Source organism: Natator depressus, chromosome 18 (genome assembly GCF_965152275.1).
Source record: "Natator depressus isolate rNatDep1 chromosome 18, rNatDep2.hap1, whole genome shotgun sequence".
Lineage (NCBI taxonomy): Eukaryota > Metazoa > Chordata > Testudines > Cheloniidae > Natator > Natator depressus.
Window position 1 is genome coordinate 20,805,359 of NC_134251.1, and position 22,432 is coordinate 20,827,790.

Sequence of the window (22,432 nt, forward strand, 5' to 3'; positions counted from 1 at the left end):
TGGCAAAGATGATATGTCTGGGTTGGAGAAGGAGGGGGCCACTGCAAGGCAGAGATGGGCCTGAGCTGTAAAACTAGACTCCAGATCTGAATCTTTCTGTCTGCGTAGGGTTTTTCATGTCACGGATTGCGCCGGAGCATCAGTCTCACATTTCAAACAACCCCAAGTTAGGTTTGTTCATAGATAGAACAAAAACTCTATCTGTGGCAGAGGAGAAATTTAGCTCTGGATTTAGTCTCCGGGTCCTAGGGGTTGGTTGGGGCCTTTCTCTAAGCACCTCACACTCTGCTATGAATGTCACTTTAGCCGACTGAATTTTTCCTGCTTTCACTTCAATAAAACCCTTAATAGGGTCACTGGGTGCTTCCAGGCGGGAGGGATAAAAACTCATTAATTTCACTTCAAAGAACAAACCAAACCAAAAAGAGGATCTGGAACCTCACTGGAGGCATGCGTGCTACGTACTGCTCAGCATAGCACCTGCAGGGTGGCAGGGGATCAGGCAATTTTGGTTTGACATGTCAGCAGGCCCTGAGGTAGAATTAATCGATAGGTTATGGCCAGGACATAGCAAGGTTCACCACATCTCCAGGAACTTGCACACTGAAAAAGAAATATTGCCCTTGTGTAATCCAGAGTCTCTTCTGCATGCTCACTACCCAGTATAACATCCCCAGGAGAAAGAGGGAAGAGTAGCTCTGACTCAGGAACAGTAAATAAAACCACAGGGATTTCAATCATCATGTGCTTTCCAGAGAGGTAATGTACTCCAATTTCTCCCACTTTCACCCCCCAGACTTCCTGGCCCCAGATCCACAATTCTGAGTTTCTTTGCAGTCAGATGAATGGAGAGAAGAGACACATCTAGACATCTCATAGGAAAGCAAAGCATCAGGAAGTTCAGGTATTCTCCACAAGGACCTGAAGCAGAGCAGGGGTGTTAGCTGCATCTTCAGCTTCATCTCCAGCCCCCAGTGGCTTGGACTCCCACAGGCTAACTCACTGGAGGTAAGAATAGCATACAAAATGACCCCAGGCTGGAGATAGGTGGTGAACTAGACTGAAGGGGATATAAAGGGCAGAGAAGGCAAAGAGATATGGTGTTAAACACCATTTACTTCTGGCATAATGGGAACCCTCCCGCCATATGTATTGGTGCACAAGTTTTTGGGCCACCATCAAATAGTGTCTTTCTTTCCAGCTCCCATGATGACAACACTGTTCCCATATCCAAGGGTGAGCAGTCCGGGCGCAGGACGCATGTTGGAGATGCTGTCCCCATTCTCAGTCTGGGCCACGACCGAGAAAGGAGTCAGTGCTGTCTCCAAAGCCCCTGGAAATAGTCAAAGAGGCTGAACTCTTGCTCTCAAGTGCACAGCAGTTCCAAGGGCTTCTCCACGCCGAGCTGGTCCAGAGGCAGTGAGACCAGCCTGTACCAGCTGCATATTGTGGATGAGAGTGAGCTCCGTATGGGTCTAACGAGGGAGTATTAGTGCCAGGAGAGCTCTACCTTCGCTAGCCCCTATCACTACAGTATCTGAGCATCTCCGTCTGTAACGTATTTATCTTCACAACCCCCCCAGTGAGGAAGGGCAGTGCTGTTATCCCCATTGTACAGATGGGAAACGGAGGCACAGAGCAACTAAGTGACTTGCCCAGAGTCACATTGCACGTCTGTGTTGCAGCAGGACTGGAACCCATGGCCTAGTCTGGGACCTGCGCCACTGGATCAGCCTTCTCCTCTGGTATGCAGATGCAGTGTAGGTAACTCTCAATGAGAACTGCACTACCCCTCCAGGGCTTGATCCTGCAGCACTAAGGTCCACGGGACTCTTGCTATTGGCTTCACTGGAGGCAGGATCCGGACCTTAGACCATCATTTCTCGACCCCATGCAGCACAGTCTTTCCAAATGGTCTGCAGAATATTCTGAGGCAGGTTGTGGGAGAGGAGAGCTTTGCCACGGTGGGTCTGCCGCAGACTCTCCTGTGAAGTGCTCCCACCACCCTGGGAGGGTTTTCAGGCCATCTCAGGACATTCCGCCCCCCAATCCCATGAGATGTTACAGGTCCTACACTTTGAGTGGTGAGAAGTTACAGTATTATGGGACGTCATGCTGGGCCTTAGCCTTTCAGTGCCTCCAAAGGGTACCCAGTTTGTTACCACACCCACCTCAAATCCTTTGATTAAAGCATCTGCTTTAATGCTGTTGATATCATTCAAGCCAAACAGGGAACATGAAAACATGGTATTTGCTTTCTTGTGCTAGGGGAAGTTATATACTGAAAGCCCCTGTGAAACATCTTCCTTCAACCAGCTTGCAACTCAGACCCCATCTTTCCCTCTCCTTGACAACATTTCCTGTGCACTCTATACGTACAGTTCAGCATCTCATGGCGGCAGCAGCCACAACAACAGAATTATTTCTCTGTCTGGGCTGCCAAGGGATTGGATTCAGGTACTTTTAAATTAGTCAGAGTCCAATACCTTTTTGATCTAAAGAGGATTTTGACTGAAGTCAGAGCTTTTTATTCTTCCCTGTTCTCACTGCCAGTGATTGCGAACACAAACATCTTCCGCCGAGAGTCTAATCCTGGAGGTATAACCACGGAGGGCCAGGGGTGCTCATGTTAGAGCAGGTCATCAGATTCCATATGCAGCCAGGGTTTAACAAATACTCCACAATGAACGTTTAAGGTGCTAGTGAGTACGTTTAAGCAGTTTGGTATTTTAAAGCCTCTTTTGCCCTTAAGGTAGCCTTAGGTTACAAAAGATCCATTTCTGCACTTTATTACCTGGCTATTTTTATTTGCTACCGATGTAGCAAATGATTCCTAGTTTGTTCTGTAGTGGCAGCATGAAGCGATTTATACCGCTGTCTATATAAGGCAGTGCTAACCCGACAAACATGGTCACCCGGAGCGTGAAAATTAACATATGGCTTGTCACACCCACCTATCCACCCCCTGGGGTTTTGCAGAATGCAGAAAGCAAAGCAAAACGCTGAATATAATGCACATGTAAAATGTAAGCAGCAGTGGTATGGAAGTGGTGGTCTGGCTGGAGTAGAGAACATGAGCTGTACCTGGAGCAGTACTGGATGTGGCCTGGCTAAGAAGACTTTAACCACCTCTGGGTTTGTGTGAAACAGGAAAGACTTTGAAGAAAACTCTGCTCCTTTAAGGGCCAGACAAATACAACTGGACTTCCCTCAGCTAAAGCAAAGGCCTGGTTCACAACAGCCAAGCTCTAGAGGCTATGGAGGAACAGCATAATTATACTTAATTATAGTTAACAGTTATACTTAATCCTGCCTTAATACAAGGAGATAGACTAGAGATGACTTCCTAAGGTCCCTCGCGGCTCTATATTCCTGTGCTTCTATTGTTCTTTTTGGTCCCAACCCTGTTCCAAGAGCTGCAGCTGCATTTTCCCTGGCTACCCTGCTAAACACCAGACCCCCTGAATGGCTCTTTTGAAGTCTGCTCTGGGAAGACTAATTCATTCCCCCCCAGCTGGCCCTTCTCTGTAATGGCAGAAATCAGTGCAGCCAGCTGTGCTATATTCTTCACCTGGGTGGAGACAGGTTCTCTCTTCCCTGCCAAGCTCCAGTCAGGGCACATCCATCCTGCTGCCTCCACCTAGAACACTTCTGCAGCATACACTGGGTGTGCCAGTCTGCAAATGCAGCTCTTCATTTCTAAACTGCACAGTGCCAGGATGAAGTAGCAGATCCATGGTGCTGTCCTGCCTGGGGTTAGGGTTGGGGAGTGAGGAATAGCTGGTTCTCCCAATTGCTCCATACGCTGTACAAGAAGAAAGAGAATTAGAGCTCAGGAAGGGAAAGGCCTGCTAAGAGGGATTGCCAAATCCCACACAGTTTTCAAGTGTTGACTCTTGGGAGACTGTCAGACTATTCCCCACGCTGAGGCTTCTGCATAGGATGCACTGCTCCAGCAAATCTGCTGTGGAAAACAGAACCATGAAAAGTCTCCTTGAAATTGATAAAGAAAAGGAATGACTGCTCATCTCTGTAATGGTGGCGGGATTCATTACACAACAAACCAGCAAATGAGAAAGGAATAAAATAAACTAGAGATCTTCTGTGGTGAACTACTGTACACAGCCACTCTGTGTTCTCAACCCCCGCTTCCAGCGCATGTCTAAATTCCCATATTCATAATACCGTCCCTTAGGAAGGAGCATCTCTAAATGATAATCTTCCCCAAACATGTCTCTGCAATCCCCAGTATCCACCTTACACAGAGTGGAAAGGAATGTTAGTTTCAGGCAGAACCATGGCTTGTTTTTCCTTTCAGAGATATGTGCATATTTGGAGCTGGGGAGAATGACTAGCTCACAGCAAAGGCTGGAGGAAGACAGAGGGGGATTTTCCCAAAGGACAGAGGGTAGTTAGGCGTCTAAATCCCCATGTGCTGCACCACAGCAATCCACAAAACTGCTTGCCTGCTGCCTAACTCTGTAGGAGCCTAAACTCACTCGGCACCTAACTTTCCACTGTAAAAATTCCTCTCTGCTGCCTCCCTCTAGGTGTCTGGGTTCTCCTCTCCCACCTAAGCCCCAGAGCCATTCATGAACTGAGGGGAAGACAGACATTTGGCCATCTCAGTCATGTGTGGGGCCTGATGCAGTAGAAAGCCTTTGAGCACACTGACTGGACCACGTCCCATTCCAAATCCAGCTAGAGGAGAAGGAAGTGTTCCTATTCAAACTTGTAGCTCAGTAGTTAGAGCATTTGCCTGGGATGTGAGAGACCCAGATTCAATTCTCCCCTCTGGCAGAGTGGGGGAAAGGATTCGTTCTCACTCTCACTGGCCTGGGTTCCCTAGGGAGGTGGTGGAATCTCCATCCTTAGAGGTTTTTAAGGCCCGGCTTGACATAAGCCCTAGCTGGGATGACTTAGTTGGGGATTGGTCCTGTTTTGAGCAGGGGGTTGGACTAGATGACCGCCTGAGGTCCCTCCCAACCTTGGTATTCTATGATAATGACTATTTAAGTATTTATCACAGTCACTGGGCCAGAGAAAGAGAATGACACTTTGTAGTCCAGTGGTTAGGGCATCCACCTGGGAGATGGGTGACCCCAGGTCCAGTCTCCCAGCTCCAATCACTTTTTCACTGTTATCCCCAGTGGAACAGCTTCAGCGGGAGAGATGGAGGGAATATAACACCAGAATATACCATAGCCCACTGGTCAGAGCCCTCTGCCGAGGTGGGAGACCCCTTAGTCAAATCCTTTCTCCCGCTGTGGTAGAGAGGTGGCATGGGCGGCAGGTATAACAGGCAAGGGGAGGCGTTGCTTCCCCTAGCACAACCGTCCCTGCCGCCCGACACCTGGGCCATGGTGCCCCCTCTTCCCCTCCCCGCTCGGACCCTTCCCCGAGGCGCCCACCGCTTGCTGCTGCTGCCTGGGGTGAATCTTCCTCCTCCCCCACCCCATCCCCTTCCCCCTCCCCTCTCGGAGGTCCCCACAGCTGCCAGACACGTCTCTCCTCACCCCTTCGTGCAGAGCGTGGGGGCTGAGTGTGTGTGTGAGAATGCAAGCGAGGAGTCAGTGGCAGACGGGGGGGGGGGAAGGGGAGTGAGGAGGCAAGCGGAGGGGATCCCTGAATAACTTTACACAGTGAAAAAGCCTTCCAGAGACCTAGGGCTAGTCTTCACTAGCAACGTTCAGGCAGTAATGAAGCCACTTAACAGGCATTTGCCAACACCCAGGAAGCCTTTGGTCACATTCAGCTGGCTTTTCTATTGTAGGAAAACTGGGTTATTGGGTTTCCAAATGAGGACCCTTCAGTTATTCTCTGTACCCAGAAGAAGCAACTGCTGACCAGGCTCAAGGAGGAGCTGACATAGCCAGTGAGTTTATTTCTTGATCTAGTCATTTTATTCAAACCCAGTTCAGATCGCTCTGAATCAAGGACCTGTCCTCTTCATTATTTACCACTTCCCTAATTTTTGTGTCATCTGAAACTTTTATCAGTGATAATTTTATGGTTTCTTCCAGGCCATTGATAAAAATATGAAATAGCATTGGGTCAGGAACCAATTTCTGGGTGGACCATCCATAGAAACAGTCCCGCTTGATGATGATTCCTCATTTACAGTTCTATTTTGAGACCTATCCATTAGCCAATTTGCAATCCATTTACTGTGCACCATGTTACATTTATATCGTTCTAGTTTTATAATCAAAATGTTGTGTGGTAGCAAGAGAAACGCCTTACAGAAATCTCAGTAGATTATGTAAACAGAGGTATGTATTGCACGGGTTTAAGTGACCACATGAGGTGCAATGTACCCACAGATGCTGTTGTTCTGCTCTCCCCAAAACTCCGCTAGTGCAATGAACCGGCACAGGTTCAATGCAACAGCTATCTTTAATAATGAACACATAAATAAGCCGGGGAGCTGACTAGTTTTTTTGAAATGTCTAAAGCTGAGCAACATTTTTGTCCAATTATAAATTAGTCCAATACGTGAAAACTTTGACTGGTAAGTTGCTTTGCATTTTATAACCAACGCTCCATTAGAGTGGAGTTAGCCAGTCAGAGCCAGTTTCCAATCTGGCATCTGGATTTGCTCTGTATGTATCATATATTTTACCACAATTGAGACTCAAAACAAGATCCTGATATTCTAGCTGAACCAAGTGAACCAAGCGGGACGGTTCCTATGGCAATAGCCCAGGTGGAGCTCTGATGAGTTGATCTTTTCCACGGAAGCCACAACCACTCTTTCCAGTGAACATATGAGTGTTTCCCCTACAGTAAAAGCAAATACTGTTTTTCTTTTTAGCTGACTTTGCTTTGCTAATATCAAAAACCCTGAAAATGAAACGTTTAATGAACAGTCCTTTTGAGTTTGTTTCAGTATTTCCAGAATGTGCAAGTGGGTGTGAGCATTTGGACTTTCATCTCACAATAATAAGTCTGGTTTAGGAAGATGTCTTATTTTGGTGGTTGCTATGAGACCCATTTCATGTTTCAGATTTGCAGAGAGGCAAGTGAATCATTAAGAGGAACAGGATATTGTTGACACTGTCAAAAGAACTGTAAAAGTTTACCCGCAGTGGGTCTCAAATGGAACACAAACTTAGAAAGTCCAAATTAATTTTTCGACAGATGAAGATGAGGGGGCGGGGGAATTTAGTAGATAGATCCTCTTTCTAATATCCATCAGCACCTCCATTTTCTTTGTCACTTTCCAGATTGCAAATCCTCAGCAGATGCTAGCTGCTTCCTGGAGCATATTTTGAGGAAGAGAGGGTTTAACATGTCCCTCATTAATTGAAGCTAAGCTCTCTGCCACAGAACTGTGCACCTAGGCTGTGATCTATTAGGCAATGCCTGCCCTGCTAGATAGTATGGACTATGGGATTGTGGATTGCAAAGCATGCCAAAGAGCTGCATTCTAACTGCCCTATATGGACGCTGCTGGTGTGAACTAAAAGGTACCTAGTTCATGTTAATGCTGTTTAAAATCAGTGCAGATGGAGACCTGCCCTGAAGAGCTTACAGTGAGACTGCTTTTATGGATGCGGGCTGCTGTACCCTCAGGACTAAGGGTTTGCAGGATCAGGTCTTAACTGAAGACAAGAACAGCTGACCTAGATGACAAGCATAAAGAGAGACTGAAGGGGGGGTTCGTTGAAAGGGGATGGAAATAGGATCATGTGGTTGGTCAGGTGTAGTGCACACATCTTGAGGGCTACCTTATTTTGTTTTTAGAGGACAGAGATGTGGCAGAGTGATCAGGAAGGTGGCTCCAGGTAGAGCAGACTTGGGGTCTATCAGCTAACAGGACTGCAGGCTTGCATAGAATTCAGGCAAGCTGTTCTCTCAACACACAGTTTGTTCAAGAGAGTTCAGCTTTTTTTCCTGTTCCAAATTTCTGCAAAAAAGGCCCCTGAAATTCATTATCCTTTCACTGAATGACTTCAGGGAATAGTTATTAAACTGCAGGCCTGTCACAGATTTTCCTCTAAGGGAAAATGGGGCCAACCCCCGCCCCCCGTGTCATAATTAACTGCATCCCAGTGAATTAAGGGGTGGGATTAATGGAGTCAGATGTTACCAAGGGGAACACCTGGGCCTCATAAAAGGGGACAGCTGGGGGAAGAAGTTGTGGCAGAGCTACAGACACAGGGGCTTCTGTGAGAGGGCCTGAGGTAGGGTTTGAAAGAAGTAGGCAAGGCCCTGAGAGGGAAGGTGGTGGGAAAGAGCTTCTAGGGGGAAAACCTGGGAGGAAGAACTCAGCTTAAGACACACACTGTATTGCTTGGGAGTAGGAGTAAAGAGCAGAGAACTCTGACGTAGGTCAAGGGTACCTGAGGCACTGGTGGTTTAGTTTTCTCACTGAATGTTTCCTTACTCTGGAAGGAGACTGGACTGCAGGGCTAGGCTACAGAAGATGCAGAATGAGAACAACAGACAATAGGTGTAAGGAATGTAGACGTGCAGCTGTGCCCCTCCAGTCTCTGGGCTGCCTGTGAGCACAGCTGAGCTGCAGCAGGGCCACCTGATTGACTGCTCTGTCTGACTGGCCAAGGAAGCCAGCAGGCCTTCCCTTAAGCCTGACAGCAACAATTGACTTTGGCTGGTCAATACACACTTCCACAGCTGCGAGCTCTCTCCTGTGTTGCCCAGTCTGTTCCAGAGCTGCTCAATGCGTGACTCCAACTCTGATCCTCAGCGTGTCCCTTGCTGCTGACTCCAGCTCTGACCACTAGGCATGACAGTTTGTGCTTTGACCACTAGGCATGGTTGCCCTCGTCCCAGTTTGTGACAATAGGGAGTGCTAGAGTGGTGAGCCATGGGGTGAGTTCCTCTACCTGTTACAAGCCATTTCTATTTTTCTGTCAATTCAGCATATTAATAGACTCCCAATCACCAAAATCTAGATGCTGTAACTATAGTTATGTAACTAAACTAACCAACACAGCAGAGATTTTGAATTATGTATTTGCCTTATTCACAATTTGAATTCATGCTTTGTTGGTTAGTTACCTCAGTTAACTGCAATTTTTAGCTGACTATAAAATTTGAAAATTGCTTTGTCTGACATTGAAGCTAATCATGTTCTTTGTGTGAGTGTTCATCTTTGAAAAGCAAAAGTGTTTTTGAAGCTTGACTGGAAAAGATCCTGGGTACAGTCTAATTGAAATTTGCCTTTAAATGCAGACAAATCTTCCTGGACATTTGTCTCCTAACTAGCGGTGCTAGAAGCAGAACTCAGTCAATATTGTGAACGTGTTCTTCCTTTCTGAATGGCCTACAGATGTCATTGTCCAGAACTCCTCCACTAATATTACTGCAACAAGGTCTCCATCACTTTCAATGGGGCTCACATTTGGTCACCACAAAGATGCCTGTACCTGGCAAACAGAGAAGTGGCAGGAATAAACGTAAGTGATAGCACTGAGTCTAAAGAGGATCTCACTGGCCTGGATAAAATGAAGATTAATTTGACTCATTTTACTGAAAGGCTGAATCGTGTATATTCTTCCCTCTCGTTAGCAGTGATTTCCCAAGTGACCATCTCATAGGACAGCCTGGAGAGCACCAGGTGGGAGGAAAGCAGCATTGATAAGCTCTCAGAAACAGTCTTTATAATGAAAATGTCAGAAGCCTGTTTAACTAAACTGCATTGTGTGATGTTGTTAATATCTGCGATGCCGTTCTTCCCATCTTTGTGTTGCATAAGGCTGTATCTTGTCAGGTCACATCAATGTGTGCTACATTACATGAGAGAGCCCAGGTGATGGATTTGATCTGATGCTTGGCATTACAGAGAGATGCACTGTGTGGGAAAGCTGAAAGCCTTACATCTACAACCCTCACTATTGTGCTAGAGTTCAGGGCCCATTAGCTTTTGTGCTAGTGGAATCTGGGGATAGGTGAACCAGATCAGAAGGAACAGCAGCTCAGTCTTCGCCCAGAATTTTAACTGAACTTATTCTCATTTTCAATGCAGAAAACAATTACTACTTGGATTTTTTTTTTCATAATCACCTATGTCTGTGTATCTTGTTTTCAGATAGTGTTCCAACATTTCCTCTATAAGAATGGCAGTTCTTATGGAACTTATGTGCCCTTTGACTTAGGAAGTGCTCAAAAACTCACGAGAAAGGAAATGTTCTCAGGAGCGTTCCTGCGTGACAGCGGGACAGAAGATGTCTGGACGGGTTAGCATCCAAGTGCTTGGTTCCTTTTAGCCTGAGCCCCTGAAGCTTTCAGAAATTTGACCCTCTTTCCTCCAAAGTCACATTGAGGGGCAGATGACGTAAATTGTCAGAGCTCCACTGAATTCAATGGAGCACTGAAAACTTATCCCAGCCAAGGATCTGCCTCTAAGTCATTATATAGGGAAAGGGTCTTTCTCCTCGCCCGATGCGAAGAGGGTGGGGAACCCTTCCTGTGTAATGGGCATTACAGAAAGGTGAATCAAATTTTCCTCTTGTAGCCCTGATTGTTTGATGATCTGCCACAGCCGGTCGGATTTTTCATAGCAGACAGCAGCAATCCTATTCATGAGTTTATTTGCCTTTTTCTGTAGAGTGCAACCACTTTACCTCACTACATCTTTCTAATGCATCCATTCATTCATTGTCTGGCTACAGATGAGCCAGGCTCTGTTTAACAGACTGGGCTTTACTCTCCAATGCATGTGAACTCTGCTCAGGCTCATTGGAAAGATTCTGAGCAAACTAGCCCCAGCATAATTTAAAGGCACAGGATAACAGCTTGCACTTAAACTGCTGCCAAAAGATCAGGGTTTTACACAAGTGAAGAATTGGATGTAGTGGAGCCTTACTCAGTGACACCATCCTCTGCCTCCCAAAGTGCCTCCTGCCTCCCCTTATGTCAAGAGGAGATTTCGCTGATGCAGTGACTTCTCCACCGGCAACATTTGGCTGCTCTAGGTTCACTTGACATTGCATGAGTGGTCAAAGCTCAAGAACTCCTTTGATTCATTTAAAAAATGTCATGCAGAAATATTCCATGTCATCCGCAAGTCTAATGTACCCTTTGGGGGCGATGATGACCTTTTTTAGTGGATTCTAGAGAGGGCAAACCAGAATTAATGGAAAGGCAGTTACAAGGATGCTTCTCAGTAATTATTATGGTCCAAGCCAAAGCTCATTGAAATCAGTGGGAGTCTTTCCATTGTCTACCGTTGGCTTCAGATCAGGCCCTATATGCTTGTACGCATGTAGGCATTTTGTAATTTAATATTTTGATATGGTTTTATCTTGCCCTTGGGCTAAAAGCTCAAAGAATCAGACGGAGAACTCATATTCATTGACAACAATATACTGGAGAACGAATTTATCTGGTTTCAATGTGGTAATAGCTAAGCAATGAATGAGGCCTTGGTTTCTGAATGTATCATGGGTTTGTTGTCATTTGCTTGATTGAAATACAGCCAGGAATAGATATTATTTTAGTCATTTTAAATGAAGTATTATCCAGTGGTTACTCTTGTCCACATAAACCTTGATCAATAGGGCGGAAAGGTGGGTAAGGGGCAGTCATTGTGACCAGATTTGATTTAAGATCTGAATCCATGCCAGAACACAGGCAATATGAAAGTCTTATTAGTCAAGGTGATCACACTACCAATGGCGTCTTTGGCTATTATGTATAGACCCCTAAGTGCTAATTCAGTTTTTGTTAATGAGACTTTTTGATTTCCTGGCATCACTTTTTATTGAAGTTTGATAGATTTATGTCTCATGGGGGATTTTAATATTCATGTTGACATTTTCCAAGATAAATTGGCCACATAATTTATTAGCGTATTAAAGAAATTAGTCTTTGCTCCTCCACTTACTAAAGAAATGTCTTGCTGAAATTCATCCACTGAAAATCGTGTGTCCTTCCATTCTTTTAAGATATCATTGGACATTTCTCTGCCATGAAGGATATATTGGTGGCCATCAGAGATCAGTCTGAAGGGTCTGAAAACTTGACTCCACTAAGGGAGAGGGATTCAAAGTGAGGGACATATTAAAAATTATAATACTTATTGCAAAGGAATGGCCATGTTAAGCTATTATTTCCAGTGTAAGTAGCTCAGTTCTGCAATAGTTTATAGCAATGCATCCATGAGATGGCCATTTTAGGATTATGCAAAAGGAATAAAATTGATGGATGCCAACACTGTATCTTATGTATAAAGGTCGTTATGTACAGGTGAATATTCTAATTCACCTTAGTGTAACAGGCACTGTGTGTTTGTGCTGCTTCTTTGTTTGTTTGTGTTGAAAATCAAGGAGCAAACAACTTGACAATGAATTTAGCCTTTTCCTGAACATGGGATATTGTAACCAGATCACAATGGTTTCAAATCTATTTGTTGTTTTTAATTTATTTGACAAAATACATATGTTAAAATTGTTTTTTCTCCTTCAATTAATCAGTCATTTGAAATTCTAGCTATATTTTTGATGATTATTGGTCATGTGCCAAATGGTATCTTTCCCCCCACCCTTTTCCCCGATTGAATGAGCATGCAAGCAGATCACTACAAATTCTTCTGCAAACAAATTTAAAATGTTTATTTTGCAAATACTCCCATGACTTTTTGAAATTTGCTGTAAATGTAAATTAGTCACACATACTACAGCTGTACATTTTAAATGGCCAGTTGTGCACACAAATGGCTAATCCTAGTCACTTATGGATGTAATTACCTAGTTTATACACACAATTGCTATAAGTATGCTCCATAAAGAGTTTAAAGTCAGGCTCACTTATGCAATTTGCCAACTTTACTATCCTGTTCACTCATATCTGACATTAATGATGGGAAGTATATTCAGACCTTGCAAAGTGCCCCCTGCAGAACAACTGAAATGGCCAGAGCACCACTGGCTATTGTAGCTGCGGAGCTGAAGTCCTGTAATACTTTAGTCTTTCGGAGAACTAAATGTTTATTTCAGTTAAATCTGCCTAGGACTCAGGTGTTGCATTTGGGCTGTAAACATCCAATGAAGACCATTCTTCTTTTGTAATCACCAGCTGCCTCTTCTGCTTAAGGATTTGGATGGTTAGAAATACGGTTGCAATAATGTGGCGCTTCCCCCCTAGGCTTGTCATTAAATAGCAAACACAAGTCACTCTGAAACCCAGTTACTATCAGAAGAGATGTATAGGCAGGATCAAACCTCTTCCACACAACCCCAACCAAACAAAAAACTGATTTAGAGAAGCTAATCCATGCTTTTATCACTTCTTGTTTAGATTACTATAATGCCCTTTCAAAGGGATACTGGAAAAGCTAAAATTCCAGCAGATAGGCTCAAATTCAGGCTAAAAAGACTAAGCACATTACACCAGTGCTAGCTTCATTATCTTGGCTTGCTGTTAAATACATGTTTTACCACTTCAGTTGAAAGCATTACATAACCAGGCTTATGCTCGTTGCCTTTAAATATCCTCTTGCTCACCTGTTCTGCTCTCTGAGCCACAACTTCTGTATTTTTCTACTTCAGAATGCAGACTCCCTGCTCTCAATGACAGGACACAACTTTCCAAATTCAGAGTGCCGGGGGAGTTTTAGGTAATAGGATTGGGATAACTTCTGGTTATCCCAGAAGACACCAAGCTTACAGGGAGATTTGCAGAGGAATAAAGGGCAGCTTGGTGCCTAACTCCCCACATAGTTCCATGGGATCAAGCTCCTTTGAAAATCCCTGCCTCTATCCTTACTATACATGCGGAACATGCATTAAATATTTGTCAGCAGGGCCTCAGTTTTGCATCTCACCTAAAAGAGGGCAGCTTCTGTGGTGCAGCAGCCCATAGCATTGAACTGGCATTGGAACAACAGTGCTTTGGAGGGAAGAACATCCCCTTCCGAATCACCCACACTGCCTCTCGTGGTACAGATCACTCTCCTTTTACCATCAGGTTCCGAGTATTGTTTCAAACTCAGAATGTGGAGTTCTGCTGTGTAGATGTACCCTGAGATACAGTGTCCGTTCCCTATAGCAATAATAGTTGAGGTGTCCTCTATAACCCTTTTTTTTTTTTTGTGGATGTTCCTGTTTGTTCAAGAAAAATCAGATGGAAAACTGATCACATTTTGTACTTTTGTTAAATTGGCTACTTCACGGTGGTGATGGCTTTCATTTAAGACACTGGGCATTTTAAATTATGACAAAAAGTTGGAGAGGTCAAGTAGGAAGACTTTATTAATTATTAAAGATGGCTTGATTGCCTATGTGGTGTCTGTTGCTTTCATATGTAATTATGTACCATATAAAAGCATTAAAGCCAAAATGTGCTGGATTTGTCCTTTTAACCTCTCCATGCATGTAGGATGTGACACAGAGGCCCAGTAATGGTTCACTACTTTGTCAGCAATTCTTGTCAGGCCTGACACACTCACTACACTTCACAAACTGTTGTGATCTATAGCATGACACTTTTTCAGTATATATCACTGGAAAACTAATAGCTCAGTATTCTTGCATGATGTATGTATGGGGTGTGTACAAAGTTATGGATATGTGCCTAGAATCATAAGCTCGGTCTGCCCTAGTCAAAAGAACTGGTATCTGTTTGTCTGACCAGCATGGTCATCAGGCAGAGAACATAAAAGGTAAACAAAGCCATCAACCTGGTGAGTGAGGGAGGTAGCCTCTCATAGGGGTCTGAACCTCAAATGATGGGAAATTGAGCCAATATTGATTGTCTACAATATTACTGCATTATACAAGTGTATCAAGTAATGTCTATGAATGGATGAATTTGTTCTTTTCACTTGTATAATCCTCAGTTAAAAAAATCAGCCCAAACTTATACAAGGGGCAAGAGATAGGGGAAAAATAAGGGGGGTATGTGTGATGCATGTTCTACTCTAAGTCCATGCTATATTCACCCACTGTGCGCATGTCCATTGGTTGTACATAATATATTTTTGTATCAATAGCATCCTAATAAATGAGTCAGGTGAGCATCTTAGTTTATCAAGGAGTTATCTGTGAGTTGATCAGAGAGATTACTGTGAAGAGACTCCATCCTCCCATTGCAGGAGACAAGTAAATCCCCTGCCTTTAGAGGGAATCCTTTGTCTTACCTTATAGTGAGAGAAGAGTCAAACTTAATATAAGATGTGAATCATCCAGAAGAGAGAGAGAGAGAGACTCTCTCTCTCTCTCTCTCTCTCTCTCATGTTCAAAACCTTGCAAGCAGCTGACTTTTCAAATATAACTTAATCTCCTGTAATCTAAATTAATCTCCCTATCTCTCTGTGGGCCCATTGAACACAAGAGAACTACTCGCATATGTGCAGTTATTTGTTATTGGCAGGATCAGGGTTTATCTGGCAAAACATGTCATTGTTTTTCCAATTTCACAACAAAAAGTATGAAGTAGTACTTTATTCCTAGCCTGGAGTATTGTATTCATTTATAATGCACTATACTTATTTGCTTCTAGTTCACTATTGCTACTTTATCTAGCTTGGCTATTATTTCTTAGTCCTACTTCAAAGGTTAAGGCAGAAGAGGGGTATAGAGCTTCTTTTACCCAGCCAGCCATTTTTCATTCTTCTGAATGGTGTATGTGTTGCTTTAAAAAAGTATTTAATGTATCAAAACCAGAACTCACCAGATAAATATTTATTAGGTGATTAACTTTTGAAGCTGGATTTACTAAACCACTGGATTTCTCATGGACAATCTAGTCAATCATTCCTATTTTAAAGACCTTTAAATACTTATCTGCAATATTTACACAACAAAACAGCTGCAAAAAAACCATTATGGTCTATTCATGGAAATAATCCATGTTTTAAAACTTCCTTAGAGTGCATTTCCAGAGAGCTTAAAGCAGCATCTATCTAGTAAATAATACACATTTGGAAAGGTCACTAGGTATGTATTTGTATGTTACATGTTTTAAAATGACAGTAAATCCACATTAAAAAGGAGTTATTCTAGCCTTTGTCACCTTATGTATCCTTATACCAGGCGATCATTATTTTTTAAAACAAGGCAAAAACAAATAGTAAAAGTGCTTGAACTGTAGAAAGTTTCAGAAAGAAATGCATAGTGCACAGCTGTGGTGCAAATGAAAGCCTTGTTTTGGGGAAAGTGCTTGAGTGTGTGCTTAAGTCCCATTGACCTTGCTGAATTTAGGAGAGAAAGCACAGGCCAGTGAGGGGATTGAATAAGTAGCAAAGCACTTCTGCATTAAGCTCTGAGTCCCTGGCTTTTGCTAGTTTATCCTTGAGCCTTAATGCTATTTCACAGTAATGTTGTGTGTGCTAATTAACCACTGAGGCTGGGAAATCAAATAAGCAATTGATAAAATCAATCATTGCCCAGCAGAAAAGGTTTTCCTAGTACAGTTTGGTCCATGGGGAGGTATTTGTGCCAACAGAGAAATGAACATACAAATGTGCTCTGAGGTTATTTAGGGCAGTGAAACACATAAGTTACTACATTTGTATTGAATGAACTATAAGATCTCTCATTGCAGTAATTGATTGCTCCTTTGGGCACTTTTGGGGCCACTTCATTATTTTCAGGTTCCTTATTTATTCATTCACTGCCTCCCGCTTCTGGTTTTATAACCCTCTTCAAACCTCTGTCCAGCAGCAATGTTAAAGGAATGCAGAAGAATCTCCACTCCACCTCTGCAAATGAGAAATGTTTAAAGGGAACTTTCTTAATGCTAGTGCAGCTAATCATCTTATAAAATCATTTCATTGTATTGTCTATTGCTGTATGTAACACATGGGTGATGAATAGATATAAGTGCAGGAACATGTAGGATAGCATTGTAGGGGTATAGGATTGATAAGTGTGTCATTGATAGAAGTAAGATAAGCCTATAGGCTTTAGGTCTGTAAGGGTATGTCTACACTACGGAATAAGGTTGAATTTATAGAAGTCGTTTTTTTAGAAATCGGTTTTATATATTCGAGTGTGTGTGTCCCCATAGAAGTGCATTAAGTGCATTAACTCGGCGGAGTGCTTCCACAGTACCGAGGCTAGAGTCGACTTCCAGAGCGTTGCACTGTGGGTAGCTATCCCACAGTTCCCGCAGTCTCCGCTGCCCATTGGAATTCTGGGTTGAGATCCCAGTGCCTGATGGGGCTGAAACATTGTCGCGGGTGGTTCTGGGTACATATCGTCAGTCCCCCCTTCCCTCCCTCCCTCCCTCCGTGAAAGCAAGGGCAGACAATCGTTTCGCGCCTTTTTTCCTGAGTTACCTGTGCGGACGCCATACCACTGCAAGCATGGAGCCCGCTCAGGTAACCGTCACCGTATGTCTCCTGGGTGCTGGCAGACACGGTACGGCATTGCTACACAGTAGCAGCAACCCATTGCCTTGTGGCAGCAGACGGTACAATACGACTGGTAGCCGTCCTCGTCATGTCCGAGGTACTCCTGGTCGCCTGTGTGAGGTCGATCAGGAGTGCCTGGGCAGACATGGGCGCAGGGACTAAATTTTTAGTGACTTGACCAGGTCATTCTCTTAAGTCCGGCAGTCAGTCCTATTGAACCGTCTTATGGTGAGCAGGTAGGCAATATGTCCTTCTGCACCGTCTGCTGCCAGCCAAAGATGTAAAAGATAGATGGAGTGGATCAAAACAAGAAATAGACCAGATTTGTTTTGTACTCATTTGCCTTCTCCCCTGTCTAGGGGACTCATTCCTCTAGGTCACACTGCAGTCACTCACAGAGAAGGTGCAGCGAGGTAGATCTAGCCATGTATCAATCAGAGGCCAGGCTAACCTCCTTGTTCCAATAAGAACAATAACTTAGGTGCACCATTTCTTATTGGAACCCTCCGTGAAGTCCTGCCTGAACTACTCCTTGATGTAAAGCCACCCCCTTTGTGGATTTTAGCCCCCTGAAGCCAACTCTGTAAGCCGTGTCGTCAGTCACCCCTCCCTCCGTCAGAGCAACGGCAGACAATCATTCCGTGCCTTTTTTCTGTGCGGACGCCATACCAAGGCAAGCATGGAGTCCGCTCAGCTCACTTTGGCAATTAGGAGCACATTAAACACCACACGCATTATCCAGCAGTATATGCAGCACCAGAACCTGGCAAAGCGCTACCGGGCGAGGAGGCGACGTCAGCGCGGTCACGTGAGTGATCAGGACATGGACACAGATTTCTCTGAAAGCATGGGCCCTGCCAATGCATGCATCATGGTGCTAATGGGGCAGGTTCATGCTGTGGAACGCCGATTCTGGGCTCGGGAAACAAGCACAGACTGGTGGGACCGCATAGTGTTGCAGGTCTGGGATGATTCCCAGTGGCTGCGAAACTTTCGCATGCGTAAGGGCACTTTCATGGAACTTTGTGACTTGCTTTCCCCTCTCCTGAAGCGCATGAATACCAAGATGAGAGCAGCCCTCGCAGTTGAGAAGCAAGTGGCGATAGCCCTGTGGAAGCTTGCAACACCAGACAGCTACCGGTCAGTTGGGAATCAATTTGGAGTGGGCAAATCTACTGTGGGGGCTGCTGTGATGCAAGTAGCCCACGCAATCAAAGATCTGCTGATATCAAGGGTAGTGACCCTGGGAAATGTGCAGGTCATAATGGATGGCTTTGCTGCAATGGGATTCCCTAACTGTGGTGGGGCCATAGACGGAACCCATGTCCCTATCTTGGCACCGGAGCACCAAGCCGGCGAGTACATAAACCGCAAGGGGTACTTTTCAATAGTGCTGCAAGCTCTGGTGGATCACAAGGGACGTTTCACCAACATCAACGTGGGATGGCCGGGAAAGGTACATGACGCTCGCATCTTCAGGAACTCTGGTCTGTTTCAAAAGCTTCAAGAAGGGACTTTATTCCCAGACCAGAAAATAACTGTTGGTGATGTTGAAATGCCTATATGTATCCTTGGGGACCCAGCCTACCCCTTAATGCCATGGCTCATGAAGCCGTACACAGGCAGCCTGGACAGTAGTCAGGAGCTGTTCAACTACAGGCTGAGCAAGTGCAGAATGGTGGTAGAATGTGCATTTGGACGTTTAAAGGCGTGCTGGCGCAGTTTACTGACTCGCTTAGACTTCAGCGAAACCAATATTCCCACTGTCATTACTGCTTGCTGTGTGCTCCACAATATCTGTGAGAGTAAGGGGGAGACGTTTATGGCGGGGTGGGAGGTTGAGGCAAATCGTCTGGCTGCTGGTTACGCGCAGCCAGACACCAGGGCGGTTAGAAGAGCACAGGAGGGCGCGGTACGCATCAGAGAGGCTTTGAAAACCAGTTTCATGACTGGCCAGGCTACGGTGTGAAAGTTCTGTTTGTTTCTCCTTGATGAAACCCCCCGCCCCTTGGTTCACTCTACTTCCCTGTAAGCTAACCACCCTCCCCTCCTCCCTTTGATCACCGCTTGCAGAGGCAATAAAGTCATTGTTGCTTCACATTCATGCATTCTTTATTCATTCATCACACAAATAGGGGGATGACTACCAAGGTAGCCCAGGAGGGGTGGTGGAGGAGGGAAGGAAAATGCCACACAGCACTTTAAAAGTTTACAACTTTAAAATTTATTGAATGACAGCCTTCTTTTTTTTGGGCAATCCTCTGTGGTGGAGTGGCTGGTTGGCCGGTGGCCCCCCCACCGCGTTCTTGGGCGTCTGGGTGTGGAGGCTATGGAACTTGGGGAGGAGGGCGGTTGGTTACACAGGGGCTGTAGTGGCAGTCTGTGCTCCAGCTGCCTTTGCTGCAGCTCAGCCATACACTGGTGCATACTGGTTTGGTCCTCCAGCAGCCTCAGCATTGAATCCTGCCTCCTCTCATCACGCTGCCGCCACATTCGAGCTTCAGCCCTCTCTTCAGCCCGCCACTTACTCTCTTCAGCCTGCCACCTCTCCTCCTGGTCATTTTGTGCTTTCCTGCAGTCTGACATTATTTGCCTCCACGCATTCGTCTGTGCTCTGTCAGTGTGGGAGGACAGCATGAGCTCGGAGAACATTTCATCTCGAGTGCGTTTTTTTTTCTTTCTAATCTTCACTAGCCTCTGGGAAGGAGAAGATCCTGTGATCATTGAAACACATGCAGCTGGTGGAGAAAAAAAAAGGGACAGCGGTATTTAAAAAGACACATTTTATAAAACACTGGCTACACTCTTTCAGGGTAAACCTTGCTGTTAACATTACATACATAGCACATGTGCTTTCGTTACAAGGTCGCATTTTGCCTCCCCCCACCGCGTGGCTACCCCCTCAACCCTCCCCCCTCCCTGTGGCTAACAGCGGGGAACATTTCTGTTCAGCTGCAGGCAAACAGCCCAGCAGGAATGGGCTCCTCTGAGTGTCCCCTGAAGAAAAGCACCCTATTTCAACCAGGTGACCATGGATTATATCTCACTCTCCTGAGGATAACACAGAGAGATAAAGAACGGATGTTGCTTGAACGCCAGCAAACATACACTGCAATGCTTTGTTGTACAATGATTCCCGAGTACGTGTTACTGGCCTGGAGTGGTAAAGTGTCCTACTGTGAAGGACGCAATAAGTCTGCCCTCCCCAGAAACCTTTTGCAAAGGTTTGGGAGTATATCCAGGAGAGCCGCGAATGCCAGGGCAAAGTAATCCTTTCACATGCTTGCTTTTAAACCATGTATAGTATTTTAAAAGGTACACTCACCAGAGGTCCCTTCTCCGCCTGCTGGGTCCAGAAGGCAGCCTTGGGTGGGTTCAGTGGGTACTGGCTCCAGGTCCAGGGTGAGAAACAGTTCCTGGCTGTCGGGAAAACCGGTTTCTCCGCTTGCTTGCTGTGAGCTATCTACAACCTCGTCATCATCATCATCTTCTTCGTCCCCAAAACCTGCTTCCATATTGCCTTCATCTCCATTGAAGGAGTCAAACAACATGGCTGGGGTAGTGGTGGCTGAACCCCCTAAAATGGCATGCAGCTCATCATAGAAGCGGCATGTTTGGGGCTCTGACCCGGAGCGGCCGTTCGCCTCTCTGGTTTTCTGGTAGGCTTGCCTCAGCTCCTTCAGTTTCACGCGGCACTGCTTCGGGTCCCTGTTATGGCCTCTGTCCTTCATGCCCTGGGAGATTTTGACAAAGGTTTTGGCATTTCGAAAACTGGAACGGAGTTCTGATAGCACGGATTCCTCTCCCCATACAGCGATCAGATCCCGTACCTCCCGTTCGGTCCATGCTGGAGCTCTTTTGCGATTCTGAGACTCCATCATGGTCACTTCTGCTGATGAGCTCTGCATGGTCACCTGCAGCTTGCCACGCTGGCCAAACAGGAAATGAGATTCAAAAGTTCGCGGTTCTTTTCCTGTCTACCTGGCCAGTGCATCTGAGTTGAGAGTGCTGTCCAGAGCGGTCAAAATGGAGCACTCTGGGATAGCTCCCGGAGGCCAATACCGTCGAATTGTGTCCACAGTACCCCAAATTCGACCCGGCAAGGCCGATTTAAGCGCTAATCCGCTTGTCAGGGGTGGAGTAAGGAAATCGATTTTAAGAGCCCTTTAAGTCGAAATAAAGGGCTTCATCGTGTGGACGGGTGCAGGTTTACATCGATTTAATGCTGCTAAATTCGACCTAAAGTCCTAGTGTAGACCAGGGCTAAGGGTAGGTGGCTTGGCCATAGGTCTCTGGCCTGAAACAGGTTGGCATGACTAGCTGACCAAGAGATAACCCCTCGTCTAGTTTAATGAGTTAAATGCTGAGGTTCTGGAAACTGCAGAAATAGACTGGAAAACACACTGTAACGTGCTAGGTAATACTACAATGTGCCTGAGAGTAACGTTTCAGGGGATTCTGTAATAACTTCGGGTTGCTCACCTCATTCTCCTAGATCTTAATGAGAATCTGGGCAACTGAGGGGGTAGCCTATGAGAAATGGGGTGCCCTAAAATTCACAGGGAGTGGAAATGCAAATAAGGAGAAAGGGATTGACGCTGTCACTTGCATGAGCGCAGTGGCCGTAAAACAAATTCAGGATAAAAGATGCTGCCAAGTCGCGTCAGCGGAGACTGAACTCACCCCTCACCCGTAGACGTCGTTCTCCGGTCTGGAGCTGCGGAGCGCTGGCAGAGCTATGTGAGAAGGAAACGGTCACTGTAGTGCCCACAGAGTACGTGCTCTGGGAGTGAACAATAGACTTCTGCCTCCAGGGCTTCCCATCTCCCACCAGCACTAAATTCATTTGGAAATACAAAACATAAGTTAAATTTTAAACATATCTTGTAAAGGTTTGAGCTAAATCAGAGAAATCCTGAAATTCTGTCCTCACACTGGCTTTTAGTGCAATGCAGAGACATGAGTTACACTCCTCATTCCTTCTAAGTGTGCTCCCAGAGTGGGCATAAAATTGCCCATTTCCCTCAGTGATATAGGGTGCCTTGTTCCTGTGTTGAGGTGGATTTTGGTAGCTATTATTACTTAACTGACTCATATGTAGCTTTAATTTCA

General features: G+C 45.3%; 1 protein-coding gene across 1 annotated transcript; it reads right to left on the bottom strand.

The window, feature by feature from the left end:
* Window positions 1-1,178: 1,178 nt before the first annotated feature.
* Window positions 1,179-21,051, bottom strand: LOC141974383 (uncharacterized). Its single transcript, XM_074934057.1, has 3 exons — window positions 20,646-21,051; window positions 19,681-20,058; window positions 1,179-1,333 (listed from the first exon to the last, which is right to left on the bottom strand). Exons 1-3 carry the CDS (start codon window positions 21,049-21,051, stop codon window positions 1,179-1,181), a joined length of 939 nt encoding a protein of 312 aa, XP_074790158.1.
* Window positions 21,052-22,432: the final 1,381 nt, after the last annotated feature.